Source organism: Phragmites australis, chromosome 6 (genome assembly GCF_958298935.1).
Source record: "Phragmites australis chromosome 6, lpPhrAust1.1, whole genome shotgun sequence".
Classification (NCBI taxonomy): Eukaryota; Viridiplantae; Streptophyta; class Magnoliopsida; order Poales; family Poaceae; genus Phragmites; species Phragmites australis.
The window spans coordinates 22,820,843-22,839,647 of NC_084926.1; the positions used below are offsets into that span (position 1 = coordinate 22,820,843).

The 18,805-nt window shown below is 39.5% G+C and overlaps 1 protein-coding gene across 1 annotated transcript; it reads left to right on the plus strand.

The window, feature by feature from the left end:
• The first annotated feature begins 1,154 nt into the window (after positions 1-1,154).
• Positions 1,155-12,450, plus strand: LOC133922132 (polyadenylate-binding protein-interacting protein 4-like). The gene is made up of 15 exons (XM_062367326.1): positions 1,155-1,427; positions 2,818-2,964; positions 3,138-3,290; positions 3,427-3,557; positions 3,750-3,934; positions 4,554-4,731; positions 5,011-5,202; positions 5,750-5,874; positions 9,035-9,104; positions 9,193-9,226; positions 9,917-10,194; positions 10,333-10,479; positions 11,223-11,312; positions 11,867-11,920; positions 12,030-12,450. The coding sequence occupies exons 2-15, from the start codon at positions 2,820-2,822 to the stop codon at positions 12,060-12,062; spliced, it is 1,815 nt and encodes a 604-aa protein (XP_062223310.1). The 5' UTR covers positions 1,155-1,427; positions 2,818-2,819; the 3' UTR covers positions 12,063-12,450.
• The last annotated feature ends 6,355 nt before the right edge of the window (positions 12,451-18,805 follow it).

Here is an 18,805-nt window from a genome sequence, read left to right on the forward strand (position 1 = left end):
TTTCCAGAAGACCTTGGCACACACATTCCAGCGTCTGTACATATGTTTTTTGAAATGAGGACATAGATGACATAGAGTCTGCTATTCTTTGAAATCGATAAATGTACATAATTGGAAGATCTAAAGTATTTGTTATGTCCATCCAGGAAAAGATAGGGTATCACCGTAGCAATGGGCATACCTCTATTGATCCCCTGCTTGCTGCTTGGCGCGTCCTCCCCGGAGCGCATAACATCTTTGCCATATATATAGGCGGCCATCGGCAAAGGATCCTGCGGAAATCTCGTAACAGAAGAATAAAATCTCATGAGGATAGCAGACGTATGTACGCTTCTGCGAAAATCTCGTCAACATTATCCGCTGAAATCTCGTCTAAACTATTCGTGGAAATCCCGAACAATCGGTTGCGCAGGGGATGGTTTGGGGCAGGACGGTGTCGGCGGCGACCGGCCATGTGAAGGCGTGGGAGTGGGCTACCGGGGGATGGAGACCGGGGGATGGTGCAGGGATGAGGAAGAAAGGGAAGTGGGGAGAGAGCCCAAGGGATAGCCGGAGGGGACGGGGGAGGCAGCCGTGCGTGAGGGAAGGGATGGTGTCGACGGCGGTCGACCATGTCGAGGCGCAGGATTGGGCTGCCGGGGGACGGTGCGAGGAGGGGAGGAGAGAGCCCAGGGGAAGGCGGGGGAAGGGGACGGGGGAGGTAGCCGGGAGTGAGGGAAGGGACGGTGTCAGTGACGACTGACCATGTAGAGGTGCGGGAATGGGCTGCCAGGGGAGGGAGACCGGGGGCACGATGCGGGGAGGAGAAAGAGGGGGAGGGGAGGAGAGAGCCCAGGGATGGCCGGGGGAGGGACGGGGGAGGCAGCCAGGCGTGAGGAAAAGGGGCGGATGAAGGTGTTGGGTGGACGAATGAATTTCTTGCGAATGTTTTAAGTAGTAGATATATGGTATATAATCTCTCAGTATAACACATCGATGAATAAAAAGTAGGCAATTTTTTTTCTATTTTTATATCTCTTTTATAATTATTGTATAGAAGAATCGCTAAACTAAATCGGTAACGGTGCGTAGGCGACGACCCCGCGCGACAGGAGCATCTCAGTTAGCCCACGCGTTGTACCCGTCGTCCCCTGAGCCCCAAAAAAAGAAAAAGAAAAAGAGGCACCTCACACCGGTGGCACGGGCCATCGATTCATTCGGTTTCCTCCTCTGCCCTCCCCACCGCGGCTGCTGCGGCGACCCAACCCCACCCGCCGCCCCCTCCTCGCCTCCGACTCCCGCGCCGTCGCCGTCCAGAGCTAGGCTTCCGGGCGGCCGCGACCATCTCCCCGCTTCCCCCGCGCCGGCGCCTCGGTTCTCGCTGCCGGAGTCCTCGTCCCCGTCGGCGATCAGGCCGGCCCCGGAACCCTAGGGTTTCGCTGCAGCAGGTAGCTAACTGCCCCCGCAAGGGGCCTTCCCTTCCTCTCGTCCAATTCTCTCTGCTCGTTCGGTTGGATCGGGATTCGGGACGGGTGGTGCACGCCCACGACCGCGCTCGCTCGCTCTCTCGAGATCCTAGACCTAGGTGCGATTGATTAGATCTGTGGGATTGGGGGCGCGGGGGCTCCTGGTAAGCTTGGGGAAGCCGTTGCTCTTGTCGGATTTTTGTCTGTACCCGCTGCTCTGAGCTGATTTTGTATGCATGTGATGCGCTGATGCTTTTGTGGTAATCATGTTATTGGGTAGGAAAGGATTGTAATGTAGCTTCGTGCTTTATTTTGGCTGCGTGTGTGAGGTGCCAGCATCCAGCTGCAGTTCACTCTGAGCTAGCACGATGCAAACAATGCTAGTGGTGAAGAAGTTTTCAATATATGATGTTGCTTTCAACCAAATCCTTGTAATGAAACTGTAGCCATCGAGATCCCGTTTCTGGTAACTTTAACCTGTTAAGAACCATCAGGTGCTACATGCCCAGTGGGTCAGGGTCATCTATGTGGTCTGTAAGTTGAGTTTGTAGGAGTAAGTTGGCCACAAAAGGACTAGTATGAACTGCAAGTGTGCAATTACGAATGTGCACGACCTTGGTTTTATGTAATCTCGTATGGCTTATTTCGATTTGAACATCTTACACAATCTATGATGGCACTCACTGTGAATGGAACAGTGAAAGCACTATTATTAGGATTTAGGGTACAGGAAAAGGGACTCCTCCAGGTTCGCTGGTTCATCTATTATCACCTCTGCTTGTTCTTTGACGCAGAGCAATTTTTTTATGGAAAGATAATTGAAGTTTGCAGTAATTCATTTATGAGTGGACATGAGTGTTTATGTATATAATGTAGTAAATGGGATTTGCAATCATTTTACATGCTTTTCATTGTAAAACTTCATCATTTTTTTTTTGTTTATCTTTGCACCAGTTGCCATGGTAGGCCCAGTTGGGCCTTGCCAAATGAGCTACGAGCAATCTTATTGTCCAACTATCACTTTTTGCTACTGTTTTTCTGCTTCTCGGTAACTTTATAAGGTTGAGATATCAACTTTTGATCTAGATGCTTTCGTGACAGAAACATTTTGAGTGCATGATAAATCTAGATGTAACTGCCATATTAGACGGCCATTTATAGAAGTTCTATATGTTTAAGCTACTCATGTATCCTAACAGTAGGGTATGATGGTCAACTTCTCAAGTACGTCTACATCTGGTCAATGCCAGTTTGTTACTAGTAACCAGTGCAATTTGTATCTGCTGTACACAAAGCTTTCTTACTTAGACTCAGCGTTTAATTTTGAGTTTCTTATGATGCTTATGTAAAAATGATTTTTCATGTCATACAGGAATGATGAGTCATCAACAGCAAATGGTGCCTCCGAGGGCTTCTGTGAATGGATTCCCCCATCGAAAGCTGGACAAGGAGGGTAGTGGAAGGCATGAAAGTAAAACACATTTGGTGAATTCATCATCTGGTGGTTTTAGCAGTGCAGGTGAACATCTTACCTCACATGGGATCATTTACCTCAAGTTATTGTTTTCTCATCATCTTTTTAGTTGGATCTTGTGGGTTTCATCTCTAGCCTTCCCCAACTTACTTGGGACAAAGGTTTTTGTTGTTGTATTGTTCAATATTTATTGTTTATAATGTTCTATTTGTGTTCAGAAAATGGCAGCAAACTAGGGCATGCAAGCCATTCGAGGGATCGGCTAATCTATGTTCTAACTCAACTTATTGGGCATCATGTGGATGTGCATGTGAAAAATGGGTCTGTTATCTCTGGAATTTTTCATGCAACGGACTCTGACAAAGACTTCGGTACTCTTTTCTTTCTCGTTCTGTTACCTGACATGGTTTTCAAGAATCCTTTTCAGCATTCTGTTTGGAAGCCCATTTCCTGAATTGTATTTCATGTTATATTCCTTCAATATTTAGTGGCAAGCTTCTCCTGCAGGAGTAATCTTGAAAATGGCTCAGTTCATAAAGGATTGTTCTGTCAGAGGACAAAGCTATGCTGTTGATGTTGTAAAGAAGCCCGAGACTATGATAATACAAGCAAGGGAGCTTGTCCAAATTGTTGCCAAGGTTTTTTGCTCCATCTTTATTTTTCTTTGTCTATGCTCTGTAACTTTTCATTTCTTATTCTTTATTACTTTGATTTCTGTGGGCACCATTGATGTGCTTATGGATTGAATTGACAGGGTGTCATGAATTAGTATCCCATTTTTGTCTGTCATTAATATAATTATGTAGTGACTATTTGTTATCAATTATCAGGATGTAGCACTTGGGGGTGATGAGCTGCCAAAACGTCCTGGCCATGACAAAAGGAAAGACTTGCTGATTGATTCTGCTATTTCCCGCACTCATTATCCTGAAGAGAGAGAACTTGAGCGTTGGGCACCGGATGTAGGAGATTCAGAGTGCATCGAACTGGAAAAATATGACAGGAAGGGGAATAGGTACGATTGTATTAAATCAAATTCGAACTTTATTTCTGACTTTAATTGCAAAGTCATCCTTCTTAGTTATTGACACCATAATCATATGTACTTGAATGACCAATATCTATCTTTGTCGAGGATTTTCTGTACTGGATGGCATTGCATACACACAAATGTATTCACATGGCGTATGCTATTAACATCTATGGTTTGTGAGAAGAATTTATAAATTTAATGCAATTATTTGTGTATGATAAGTAGTGTTTGTGACTTCCATTTGAGATCCATAGCAATGCAGATTGCACGGGCATCTTGCTAGTACATGATAATATTGTACGACATTATTTGACTTCGTAAATGTGTAGGCACTTTTCATTTAAAGCAATGCCTGATCGTAGTGCTTGCATCCGTTGAATGTTTTGGATGGAAATATTGCTGGAACATGTGCTGACTTCACTAAACTTTTACAAAACTAAAAACTAAGGAAAAAAGAAGGTTTTTGCTCTACTGGCTGGTTTCAGCATGGTGTTCTGCAAGGAAAGAATGTTGCATAACCCTGTATTAGCGCCTTATATATTTTTTCATGTGCTTCTGTTGTGCGAGGCTGCATGCTAATTGGTATTTCATATGTTTTTAGGAGCTGGGACCAGTTCGAAACAAATGCAGCTTTGTTTGGAGTAAAGAGTACTTTTAATGAAGAAATTTATACCACAAAGCTTGAGAGAGGTCCTCATATGAGAGACCTTGAAAAGCATGCTTCAAGATTAGCTAGAGAAATAGAGGGAGAAGATACCAAAGATATTCATCTTGCTGAGGTAAGCCTATGCTCACATTTCCGTTTTTGCCCTGTTCTTTTGATAAGATAATGGGGGCGGCCATGATAGCAATCACAGACATTTTCTAGGTAAAAAAAGTTGCCAGTTCTCCATTTTCACGAGTTTTCACCTCGTCCACTCCCACTTGTTGGAAGATTAGTTGATTGTGGCAAAGTGAAAGTATTTGTAAAGACTGAAGTGCATAAAATTAGAGAATACAAGCACATGCACAATAGTCATTCTGATAGAACATTTGAAGTATTGAGATTACCTCTGCAGGAAAGGGGCTTACATTTGGGTGATGACTTGGACCATGATGAAGAGATAAAATATTCAGCAGTACGAAGAGACACTGATAACAGCAAATACAAGCCATTTACAAATGTCCCAAGCAGTACACATCATGTTAATTCACTTAACAGGACAGGCAACATCGATCCCAAGGATTCACTGGCATGTTCATCAACAAAGGTTCAGCAGTATTATTTTTTGTACTAACATATTCTGTATTCCGCTGTCCCTGCACCCCTATAGGCATTTACAGTCTTCAATGTGCAACTTTGCTGGTTGATTTATAATCACATTTTAGTGAAAAGTAAAAGCGAACTTTCATAATGAATCAAGCAATGTTATCTGCATGATGTGGTCTATTTCGTTGCAGTTTAAAAGTTTGACTGCATGCATTTTAAAAAAACCTTATCTTGGGATGTAGGGGTATGAGTCTGTGACTTCTTTACAAGTTTTCTTTTAGGTGGAGAAGTTTTGATATTGTTTGACTTTTCTCATGAACATATTGCATCTATTTTCTTTGGTCCACTTGCAGCATAGTTGGATGTTTCATTCTATGGAATGCCCCAATCCAAATTGGTTTTTGTTTTGAACAACTTGATTGTTTACAAAGAATAGTTATTCTAAGCCCTGATCGGCTCACTATTCATAAACAACAGCTATTCTAATGCAGTATTTCAAAGCATGACATCAACTATTTAATTTCTTAGTTTGCATTCTTGACATGCAGGATGAAGAATCATCTTCCTATATATTTCATGATACTAATCCATCTGCCACTATCCAAACAAAAAATGTTAGCCAGCTAACATCTGATTACCAGTCAACTAAGCCCTTGCCCACTGATGAAAACAGGTACAAGATCCTCTTTTTGTTGGTCACAAGTTTAGTCTATTCAATTTGTGGGCATAGAGATTGCATGAAAGACTTAAATTGTTATATTTTGCAAAGCAGTCCCAATATGAGTTCATGTTACCTGCTACAGTTACTATCTCACATGATAAAGTCTTTTATGATGTAACCTCAATGAAATTTAAAGGTTGTTGTTGAAATGTTTGTTTTAGGGAAAAGTCTACTTTACACCCTCAAACTGTCACGAAAGTCCGATTTTCAACCCTGAACTACAAAACCATATATCCTACAACCCCAAAGTAACAAAACCGGACAAAATACCCCTCACATACCCAAACCACCCCGGTTTTTCCGGACGTGGAAGTGGTTTTGCTGACATGGTACCACTTCCGCACACGTGGTAGACCAATCAGCAAAAAAAGAAGGAAAAAATCAGGAAAATGGAAAAAAATAAGGAAAAAATAGAAAAAATTAGAAAAAATATAGAAAAATCAGGGAATTAGGAAAAAAATAAAAATAGAAACAATAAAAAATTAGAAAAAAAAAAAATCTGTTTTTGGTGTTTCAACAATCACAAAAGTCTAACTGTCAAGCGACTAAATTTGGCCATTGTTACAATTGATGCCGGATTTTACCGGGGTTAGGGTTTCAAGATCAGGATATTAAGTTTTGGGGGGTTTTCATGGATACTAGGCTTAGAGGGAAACCCCCCAATCCCTAACCTCCCTCTAAGCCAATCCTCCAAATCTAGCACGATACAAGCTTCAGCGTTGACAATACCAAAATGCCGAGAAGGTGGCCATAAAGAACTTAGAATGGAGTGTGCCCGAGGGTAGAGTGATAAGATCTATTATACCAAACCTCCGCGAGTGGCAGCCATTTGCTCCATTGTCTCGAACATGAATGAACAGTACAACAAAGAAATGTTTTCAAACAATGATTGCGGCGTTCCGTTTAACCATCGGTCTGGGGAGGGTAAGAAGAACTCATAAGCAGCTGGGTATCTATCAGTTTGAATAATTCTTGCTAAAGATTACTTGTAAAAACCCAGTTAGGGATTGTGGATTTTTTTTTAATTTTTAATTTTTCCTAATTTTCCTGATTTTTTCTAATTTTTCTGATTTTTTTATTTTTTTTTCTGATTTTCCTTATTTTTCTATTTTTTCTATTTTTTTCTAATTTTTCCTGATTCTTTTTCATTTTCCTCTTCTTTTTTTTTTGCTAACTGGTGCGCCACATGTGCGAAACTGCCACCACATCAGCAAAACCACTGCCACGTCAGCAAAAACCGGGGTGGTTTGGGTGTGGGAGTATTTTGTCCGGTTTCGTTCCTTTGGGGTTGTATGATGTCTGGTTTTGTAGTTCAGGGTTGAAAATTGGACTTTCGTGACAGTTCGAGGATGTAAAGTAGGTTTTTCCCATTGTTTTATCTGTCTTCTACATATACCCTTAGGTCTGACAAAAGAAAAAAAACATGGGCTCGATAAGCTTCTCAAACTCGTACTGAGCCTGAGTCCTGAGTATTTACTAAAATACATTAGTATGGTATAGATAGTTTTTTCAAGCTGAATTCGAGCAGAGTTTTAGCTTTTTAAATAAAACTATTATTATTTATTGCTGAGCTGTAGCTTAGCTCAATTGAGTCAACCTCATGCCAATTTGGCTTTGATCCAGCTGAGCTTGAGCTCACATTCAATCTCTAAGTTTGGTAGTTCTTTGCTTGTTCTTAAACGAAGCCTAGCAGGTTCACTAGCATGGCTTGCTTGCACCCCTCAAGCTACATCTACCAGCACATTTTTTGGTGCTTTGTTTTGCTACTGAAGGAAAAATTTAATACTCCGCCAGATTGCCATTATTTTACTTGTATAAGGATAACACATCTTATGACAAGGTAGTTTGGGACATTGCAAAGCAAGCTTCAAATGCTTCAATTGTATGCTAATGACCAGAGGTATCTGTACAGCGAACAATTTTGCCGTTGCAGTAGGAAGTACATGAAGTCCATAGTTGCTATCTTGTTGGTCTAACTAATTCCTCACATCCATTCTGCTTTTCCTCTGATTTTTTGGAGCCACGACTTTCCATTGCTCCAGCATTTTTTAAAGCTTTATCAATTGTATCACTTCTGTCCTTTAACCATTAGAAATCTAACGATGGTATTGGTTTTATGCCAACATGGGAAAATATGCTCATCTGGACTGGCCGCTTTATGTAGCCTGTTGAGACATTTGAAACAGTAGTTTGTTGAAGGATTAACTACTATACCATAGATGAGTGATCTATTTAGCCTATGCAAAATATGAACCATATGTTTTGTAAGTAGTGTCAAAGCTTATATTGCCTTAGATCTGCAGGTGTCTGTTGGGTATGGGAGTGCAGGTGTTTGTTGGGTATGGAAGCACCAAGCATTCAAGTTAGGAACAATAAATCGAGGAAGTAGAACAGAACAGAGTGCCTTTAAAATTGAGGAGCGCTAGTTCATTTGCTGGAAATTTCATTGATAAAGTCATACATGGATGGGGTACAAGCCCTGGTTACAGGCCTTTCTAATTGTTGCGCACCGCCGATTTAGCAATATTTTTATCTTGCTTACATGCCGCTGGACATCTCAGAATTTTGACTTGCTAAAAAGCACAACAACGTACAAGAGGAGAAATTCTTGCACTGCTGCAAGTAACTTTGACTTTAGGCAAATCTTGAAACTCTGGATAACACAAGAATAGATGGGTTGCCAACTTCAGAAAGTAAATTAATGACAAATTTCCCCTTAATTCATTCCTTGAGATGTCAATTAACTCTCTGTTAAGCATAATTTCTGCTCTAATTGACCTGTTATTTCAATAAGTCATTTATGATAACCCTGAAACAGAACCTCACTTCTTCCACAGTCCGATTCATCTTGGAGCTGTTTACCAGAACACACTATTTGCCTTGCTCTAAATACAAATGTTATTTGGCACCCAACTGCTGTGCTAATTCTATACGTTTTTCCCTCCCTAGTCCCATATATCAGTGTGTATGTTTGGTAAAATTCTGCTCCAGTGTTGACCGGTTAAATATTGACATGTTTTCCCAATGACTGTCCTAGCAAGAACATGTTAGGGAAGATGACAATATCATATATTTCGCACAACACAGTTTGATATATTGTTGTACACTTTAGGTTGGATAATAAGCTCAGCAAAGATAGTAATGACAACAAGGACAACAGGAATTTGCAACGTGAGAATACTGTAAGTTTTCTTTTATATTACCATGTTAAATATAACAATGAAAAGCTTTTTTGTCACATCTGAGTTCAATTTATTTTCTTTGTAACAGTTATCTGAAGGAGTTAAACCGCTGATTTCCGAAGGTGAGTGGTAAATTTATGCATCAGTTGGAAATTTGCTATTTGTGTAAACTTTGCTGGCTCCTTTTCCATTTATTTTGGTCATTTGGATATGATGTTTTAACTCTGCATTTTTTTGTGTGCGATCATCGTTGTTCCGGAGATGGTTGTGTTTTATATTTGTTGCCTTTATTAGCTATTTATCGAATAAGTGAAGATTAAGTCAAGATGGGTGGTTCTGTCTAGTTACAAATTTTAGCTGTCATAAAGTCATCATATATCAGAAGCTAATTCAATAGAATCACTTGTTCACTATGTGTGCCAAGTTTACATTCCATAGTTTTGAGGTTTCAGCTTCATTGTCGTTACATCACTTCAACCATCAAACAATGAGCTCATGCCACTGAATTGATGTGCATCTGTAAATTTCGGAGCACATATCTTGTGAAACTTATTTCAGATGATTCCATATTGGGAGTCTCCTCTCTACAACCACAAGTGCTAGTTTCATGTATAAATGCTTCAGGGTGCAGCTAGTGCTGTAAATGATGTATCATTAGGTCTTTACTCTCACCACACATTTATTTTACAGCTGAATCTTAATTCATTGGTTAAATTGATTTGGAGGGTCCTGTAATTATGTGATTCTAATTCTATATTGCACGAAATTTGTCCAACAGCAGAATATATGATGATCCTATGCTATCTTTACAGATTTGGATGGTCCACCTTCAAGTTCGCATGCATATGAACCCTCATCTTTTGGTCATGGATTCAAATCCCCAGATGGTGCAACACCTGATTCAACAGCATCTGTCAAACATCCTTCTGCGGTGGAACCTGTGAATTCCTCTCAGAGACCTGGTAGTTCCACATCATCAACATCAGAGCGTATTGCTGCAAACTCAGTTGCGAGTGCTCCTGGCTTATCGCCAAGCTCTTCAATGGGATCTCTTACCTCAGAAAAATCAACTTTGAACCCAAATGCTAAGGTCAGGCTGACAGAAAGTTGTTTCTATATGTAATTATGTATTAGATTAAGGCATTTTCATGCTTGCATGCTGATGAGCATCAATTCCTCTAGTTGTTTGGCCATTTATCAACTACAATGACAATGGATTTTTATTCAGGAATTCAAGCTAAATCCTAATGCCAAGAGTTTCACTCCATCACCACCTCTGAGGCCACTGCATCCTCCAGTGTCCGATGGATCATACTACTATGCTAATAACATGCCGACGGCACCTCTTGGACCTAGTTTATCAGCGGGCATGGGGGTGAGCCTTTGTATTTTTTTTTATTTCATGTGCTTCTTAAATTGTACGAAATGGGTGCAACATATGAATTCAAATTAAATGCAGACCGTCAAATAGAGATCTAAATTATGAACACATTTCTCAGTTTGTTTTCTCAATAGCATTTTGTCAATAGAAATAACTTGCTATTAAAGTTTAGTTACCTGCTAGTCAGGCAATTTCTGATGTAATAATTCTTATTGACCGTCTTTTCTTGTGGTCATAGCCTTTTTTAACTCTCTCCAATCTAAGATTTCTTGAATTGTTCTCCCTGATAATCCGAATCTTACAATATTGACTAGAACAAGGAAGTTTCTCGACCATTAGTAATATATGTGAAACAGTGATTGTACATACGCTCACAGCGGGTACCTCCCTGATAAATCTGGTTTCAGCGTGATCCTGGCCAGCCAGGGTTCGGTACCCCCCCCCCCCCACCTGAAAAAATCAAAGCCGATTGTACAGACGAATTATATTCCCTGAAATTAGTAGAGTTAACTTTTTTTCTTTCCAAAAGGACCTAACTTAAGATATATTTTTACTGCTTTGCGATAGTTCTTAAACATTTACAAAGTTTAAACTATTTTGTGTTGTTCTTTTCAAAAGTTTGTACTTCACTAGTTCACTTTGCTAGTGTCTTTCGCATTTGTTCATTCTGCTATCTATGCTTCAGAATGAGTAAATGTATAACTGTCACTTACTGCATTGCATAAACTAAATTGCAGTTCCCACCAGCATATGGTGGCCAGCCTATCATGTATAATACTCAACCTGGAACTTCCCCCCAGGGTTACATGCATCCTGCTGTGCCACAGGTGAGAAAGTTTTACCTGTATTGAAGTTAACTATTCATTTTCAGTTGGTTTACATCTCTGGACATCATGTCTTGGCTAATTGTCGATCTGAAGTACTGCTATGCTTGATGTTCTAGTCTTTTTTTCACTAGCTTGAGTCCCCATCTAGATTTTCAGATGCCCCCTGGAATTCTCTTGGGTCAATTATCTATATAATGCTGGTTCTCATTTAGGTCTGGCCAAATAGTTAGATTTCGCAATATGCTGTCTATAGCTGTTGCGTTTAGCTGATGAGCTTTTGGACATTCAACCTTAGTTATTTCTCTATTATTTCTGCCTTGATTTATCCTTTTTTAATCTTCTTTTTCTGTCTTCACTTAACCATTTTGACTTGCTATGCATTGTGATCAAGAAGCTGCACATCTCAGTTGTTTCATGTTTCACATATCATTGACATTATTTGGAGCACCTTCTGTCCAATTCCTGGATGTGCAACCTTGAAAATAAGCCATGCAACTTGATGGCAACCTGTCGATTTCGCTCCTTCAAGTTATATGACTGTTTTATATGTGCAGTATGGGCAGCAGATGATGATTGGGCAGACTCGTCCTGTTTATTATTATGCACCTGTAAGCCAACAATGACTTTTTTATGTCTTTGTACATACATGCACCATGACAATTAGAGCATGATATTCAGGCAACCCTGCCTTGATTGTGTTTAAAATCTGTTGTGCAGGAGATGCCACAATACAGAGGAAGAAATTTCTAGATAGACTATTGAACTGCTACTGGATGGAAGTCGCAGCAATCCCCATTTGTGGGATTATAACCAGGTCAAACCGCTATTAGAAAGGAAAGAACTGGCGATGATCTCTGATCAACTTGCATGTGTTACTTGGACTAAGCTCATCATTGTTCTACAACAGTATTAAAGCCCGAAGCAGGTTAACTGGATTTTATTATTATTGTCCTATGATGTTGTAAATTAAATTGTGGGTCATCTGTTCGACCCAGAAATGATATTCATAAATGTGTGACCTGGTTATATTTATGTTTTCCTTCTGCTTGTAATATTTATGTTTATGTTTTCCTTCTGCTTGTTCTGATTTAAGATTTGAATTGAATTCTGAGAGCTTAAGTAGATTGAATTGCTGACCTACCACCTGTTTGATGGACACTTGTCTGCTGCAGGGTACCTTATCTTGCAGACATTTGCAGAATCGTCCTGCTGATCATTTATGTTATTACTTGCCATGTTCATGTTCTTTAACTGTGTTTATAAACATTTTGCTTTTGGGTGCATATGTAGTTTATCATATGATATTTCAATGGCTTTATTTGTATGGGCATCGTTTGGTTAGCATCCATCTGATAACATGGCTATTTGAATGTGTGGGGCGTGGTCTAAAAAATGAATGTGTGCTTTGGTTCCTCGGCTTAATCGAAGCTGTTCGGATTGTTCATTTTGTATACATTTGATCATCATCCATAGAATTGATTTCTTGATGCCTTCAAATTATTAGTAACACCCTTGACCACCTTATACATTAAAAAAGAGTACAGTAATCTTCAATCTGAATGTGAATGGAAATGGTAGTGTTATTTAATTCACTTAGTAAAAGTATGCACACTATAACTATCGGAAGTGTCTCAGGGAAAAAGGGGGACAATGCAGTGTACTAGTGGAGATTGGTGTGCCCTCGCGCACCATTTGCTAGAAGAGATCATGTAAAAAGTTTGAAGTATGAAATAAATTTGGAAAAAAGGTAACATTTGATACATAAGAGAGCTTAATAGTTAAGTACAACCAACGGTATATATTACACAAAGATCAAAATAGCATTATAGGATCATCTAGTTGTTCAGCAGAGAACAACGTTATATATTACACAGAGTATGTCAAGGAGGATGTATGGAAATATAAATTGTTTAAAACACATTACCATGGTGTTATATATAGAGTATGGAAATATAAACTGTTTAAAACACATTACCATGGTGTTATATATAGAGTATGGCTTTGCCAAGGTGGATACATGAAAATATAAACTATTTACAACACGGTACCATAGTTAGCACCATAGTTATCCATATAGCTTACATGGTGCTAACGTTCGTTCTCGTCTAATAATTCCTTTTGTCATATCTGAAATCTTTTAGTGCACATAAGCTTCTTGTTTCAATGTAATGTATTGCTTTCAGAGCTACGTTTTCTTCGGCGCTAAAGCTTGCAAAGGCACACACAATACTTAGTGATAGTCTCATTGAAGTCACCTCGTAGTCCACTGGCAAGATAACCATCTTGCTTCTCTAAATCCTGAAAAGAAATCTTGTCTAAAATATATAGAATAATCATTTCAGCAAAGCCAGAAAAAAAGGTAACATGGAAAAAATAGACCTGGCCAGCTGATTCTCTATCCTTAAATAAGGACTAGCGCACATATACCTTTTTATCTCCAACCTCTGTGTCTTGGCTGCATTGTATAAAAACAAAAATATCAGAATTCACTTAACATATATATATGGTATAAACTGACATACAAAGCAGTCATTTGCTAAGTGAAAACAGGCTCAGTATATGTTATTCTCAAAACTGGAATCAAAGTGAATCATAGTACCTGGCTCAGACAAAAGCAATTGGTGTTTTGAAAGAATTGTGTAAGCATATGCGGTGATACAACATTTTGACCATATGAACAAATCATTTTCTATTATTCAAAGCACTGCATATGAACTGCATATGAACTGTGCATTATAATTTTATATATAATTTTTTTATCCAACACGAATGGCAAGGGCTTTTTTTTAAAAAAAAAAAATCTGTCATTCTCAAGTAGCAGAAGCAAATCATAGTACCTAGGCTCAGACAAATGCAATTAGTGTTTTGATAGAATTGTGTGAGCACAAGCGGTGGTACAACATTTTGACCATATGGATAAATCAATTTCTATGATTCAAAGTACTGCACAAAAACTATGCATTATACTGTTATATATAATTTTTTTATCCAACACGAATGGCAAGGGCTTTTTTTTTTTTAAAAAAAAATCTGTCATTCTCAAGTAGCAGAAGCAGGAAGCTATACAATAACATGTACAACCAATCTGGTATTCCATCTATTGAACATTCGAACGGGCACAAGCCCTAGCTTTTCAAATAATAAAAGCATAAATCTACTTCAATATAGAAATAACATGTGTCTGAGATATGTCCACAAAGCAGAAAGCTAATTCGATATAGAAATACACATGTGACTAAGATGTGCACACAAATCATAGAAAAGATATATAGTTGCCTGTTGAAAACTGGAATGCAGAAATCAATTAGGCAAGCTTGCTGTCCAACTTTCTTGCAGATAACTTAAAAGTGTCCAAAGCTATTGGTTAACAAAATAGGTATACTTCGTAAATAATGTTAGCAAGAAAATCTATTCCACTTCTCATTATGCCCTTAAAATCGATAGCAACTGTGATGTGATATGAAAATGATTTACAAATAAGCTATAGGATAACGGGTATAGTACAAACAGTATTGTAAAGGAGGTAAATCAATGCTTTAAGTACGAACATGAACAAACAAATATCATCTTGTTTTTTGGTTGTAGCATTCAGTCGCATGGGCTCCGAATAGAATGCATGGTGGATACCACCAGCAGGAGTAGAAACCATCATGTGTATTTTCTAGCCTTCCAAAAATACATGCAAAATCAAGCAATGGCCCAACATAAAAGCATAAATTTTAGGCTATGTAGCCAATAGAATAGACTAACTTTTGTAATGGAAAGAGGTAAAAGACTCCAGAGCAAGGAAAAACACGACAAAGGATGTGAACAATCCTTATCCTATCTAATCATATACATAGCTAGAACCGTCAGATATATAGTGAAAGTCTGGTTTATCTGACATCTACCATAGCTAAAAATTGACAATACCATCTAGATTTCCCACTATCCTAATAATAAATCTTCAGCACAACATGACATAGTTTATAACAATTTTGACAGGAGCAGCCTTGAATGTTGAAAAAAATACAACTCGGCACTATTTTTTGAATTGGTCAAAATGAGCACAATACCCATTTTTGGAATAACCAAACAAGGCCACAAACAGCAATAACAAAAAATGTAAAACACCGTTAGCCGAGAAATATTTTTAAGGAAATAGCATTCAATAAGCATTGCCATGATCTGCCCACATGAAGACATCTTCAGCAAGCAATAAGTTCTCTAAGCGATCAGACCTGAATATTTGATACTTTCTTGAATGGAAAGAAACTAAATGAAATCGATAATATGCAAGTACTTGACCAGATAAAAACTTTTATAGCCCTTATATCTAGCAGGCTTATCACTTGCGCTCCATAGCATATTGATATGATGTGCCTTAAAGAGAGAAATGACATAATCTTTTAGGAGTGTCATTTTGTAACTAAGCAATGGAGCACTACATGAGACAACATCACCGCAGAAAAATTATTCTATGACACACTGCACACATAATGAAAACTAAAATATACAATGCGAGACGTTCAAGACGCTCTACATATTCTTCTCCCTTTTTCTAAGCTTAGATAGGTAGGATAAAATTTCACAATAAAATACAGGATATCACACACTGCAAGAAAGTATGGGTATGATTTACGAATCAATGAATTATCTAAATGAATCACCGCCTAAAGGAAAATTGATAAACATCAAAATCAAACTTGTCTAGAAAAGCATGAGATTAAAAAACTGATTCAATAAACTGCTTCAAGCTTTATTTAGCAACATTGAACCGCATTTTATGAATGGGAGCATAACAATGAAAAATTGACCGACTAAGAAACCTTTTGTACGCTACATTACAAACCAAAACAATCCATATCAGCAACGGGGTGAGCAGAAAACCAAATTTTGCAGTGAATTTCAATGCTCACTAGCGTATTAGAATCGTTAGTGCTCTCCTTTCCTAACAAGGACAGCCTTACTAATTTACTTAGCACAGCTGCAGTTCCCTGCCATTTCTTACACAATCAGAGGTATACAAGGCAATTTTTGTCGGTGTGCGTTTGCGTGCGTGGCTACGGGTGGTTTGGTTTTGCGTTTTGCGTGTAAACGTTGCTTTCTTTCGTTCTATAATGCAATGACGTGCAGTTCTCTCGCTTGTTCAAGAAAAAAAAAAAAAGACCTACTGCTGCCTATTGCCCCACATATCTACTTCAATGCCTTACAAGTGTGAAAAATCCAGCAAAGGTTCCATGCAGGGCCACTTAAGGAAATGAGGTTTACAACATACATAGTAAGTATTCATTTTAAAAAATAAAATATATATCTAGAAACACCAGCAATTATTTCTAAATCTAGATGTTAAAGCATCAATACTTAATTACATGAGCTAAATTTGGTGGGTAAGAAAGAAGTAAATGGATCAGTTTCTACCTTGGTCCTCGCATGAGCTACCAAATTACAGAGCATATCTAATAAATTAGCAGATGGCTATATTCTCACACACACGATAATTAATTGATAGAACAAACAAAAGAACAAAGATGCGCCATCGTGGCCTTGCGCATATAATGTGTTAAGGAAAACGATATTTGCTTCCAGTATAGACACAAAACCACTGCAGTCTCTGATCTTGCAAGGATATGCTACTTCTGCCGTAGCCTCCTCTTTAGGAGATAATATCAGTGAGGAATCTTTCAGTGACAACCCACCCAAGATCATCTTTTCAGCATGATCTTTATATAGATTAGAAAACCATGGGCTGAAATATGCAAAAAGAAAAAGGTGATTTAAAGGAAAACAGCAGTAGAGAAAAATTACTAAATAGATTAATCGCAAGGCTCTTCTAATAAAAAACAAACTGATTGTATCCGAGCAATTAGTAGAACTAATATGGGATTTTCCAAAACATTTTATCAACATCCTAAAACTGCAGTTTCAATACATATGCGGGACTATTGATTCATTTATCAACATCGTACTTTTCAGTTGCTGCCAAAAAAAAAAGGTCCTCCGGCTAAGCAGGTAGCAAATGCTAACAAACCTATGAAAGGAGAAGACATTTCGGCCTGTTTTTTCTATTGGCAACACAACTGAACTGGATGATCCTCCATGTGCGATAAGAGCCTTTTTGCCTTTACCATCAGTGCCTTCGTTACTGGACCTCCTTATGGTTGGAATTGTAGGGTGCGTACCATATGAGTAGGCATGTTATTTACCTGGTATGAGCGCTAGTGTCCCCTGAAGCAGTTGTCTGTCAAATGATTATGAATGTATACTTCTGAGACACCAGAGATGCCATCTCATTTGGGATGTCATTAGCTCTCCGGCAGCTTGCCAGCAAGACGACGGCCTATGTTTTCGAAGAAAACAAATTCTGCCTCGTCTGATCCATCAGTTCCAACTAAGAAGATCTCGTACTTGGACAGGAAGCAATAGAAAAGGTAACAAAAGGGCTACTCTGATCAATTCATATATAAAAAAGGAGACCCGTAAGTTAGTGAAAATAAGGATCTAACAAAGAAATGGCACCTGAATTTATATCCTATGCACTGCTATTCCTGGCATTTATATCCATTGCCGTCTGGAAGCAAAGTCTTGCTGCAGCAGTTGCAAGAAGGAAACCACCAACTCTGCTGTAACACCTTAATTTTTCTAATTCTAAATTTTTCTCAAAATTTGTTAAAGTTCAAATGAATTTAAATATTTTATTTTAAAAGAGAGAAAGCCCTATTTTATATGGAAGAAAAAGAAAATGACATAGGATATAAGTGAATATTTTGCATTCATGCTGAATTAGGCAAATAGTATTTTATTTGATTTTTTGATGAATTTATTTGAAGAGATTTTTGCCTGTTTTTTGAATTTGAATTCATAGGAAAAAGAAAAAGAATAAAATTTCTTCTGGGCTGCCTTTTCTCTTTTCGGCCCACTTTCTCCTCGGCTTCGGCCCAGCCGCCGCCGGTTTCCCCTCCCTCCTGGGCCGTGCCCTGCCTCGGCCCACTCCCGCGCGCCAGCCGAAGACGTCCCCGCCAGCGCCGCTTTCACCTGTGCCACCGCCGTGTGGGACCCGCCGGTCAGGTCCATCGTCTCCGAATCAAACTCTGCCGCGCCGCCGAGTCCGAACGGGAGATCGGCGCCGCCTTGGAGTCCTGCAGTGCCCTGCGACCTCCGAGCCGCCTATATATGTGCCCGTCCCCTCCCCGAACACATCTCATCCCAAATCCGCCGAGTCCAGAGCCGAGGTTGCAGGTTTCAAGCCCCGCCGCCGCCATTAGCGCCGCCACTCGGCTGCCCTCGCCGCTACGCCGCTCCCGTGCCAATTAGCTCCAGTCTAGCCACCCCCGAGCTACACCGCCGTCCGCAGGAGCTCTAGCCGCCGTTATCTTCGCTGTTTGGTCGCCGGAGCGCCATCCCCGACGAAGACCCGAGCCTTCCGCCGCCCCTTGTCGTCGCCAAGCTCCTCCAGAGTCGATCTGCCCTCGGTAAGCTCTCAAATGGGATTCTCTCTCCCCCTGATGCTATTC

Coding starts and splice junctions, on each gene's coding strand:
- LOC133922132 (XM_062367326.1), top strand. CDS start 2,820: ATGATGAGTCATCAACAGCAAATGGTGCCTCCGAGGGCTTCTGTGAAT. Junction 3,935..4,553: donor TATGACAGGAAGGGGAATAG/GTACGATTGTAT, acceptor ATATGTTTTTAG/GAGCTGGGACCAGTTCGAAA. Junction 5,875..9,034: donor TTGCCCACTGATGAAAACAG/GTACAAGATCCT, acceptor TGTACACTTTAG/GTTGGATAATAAGCTCAGCA.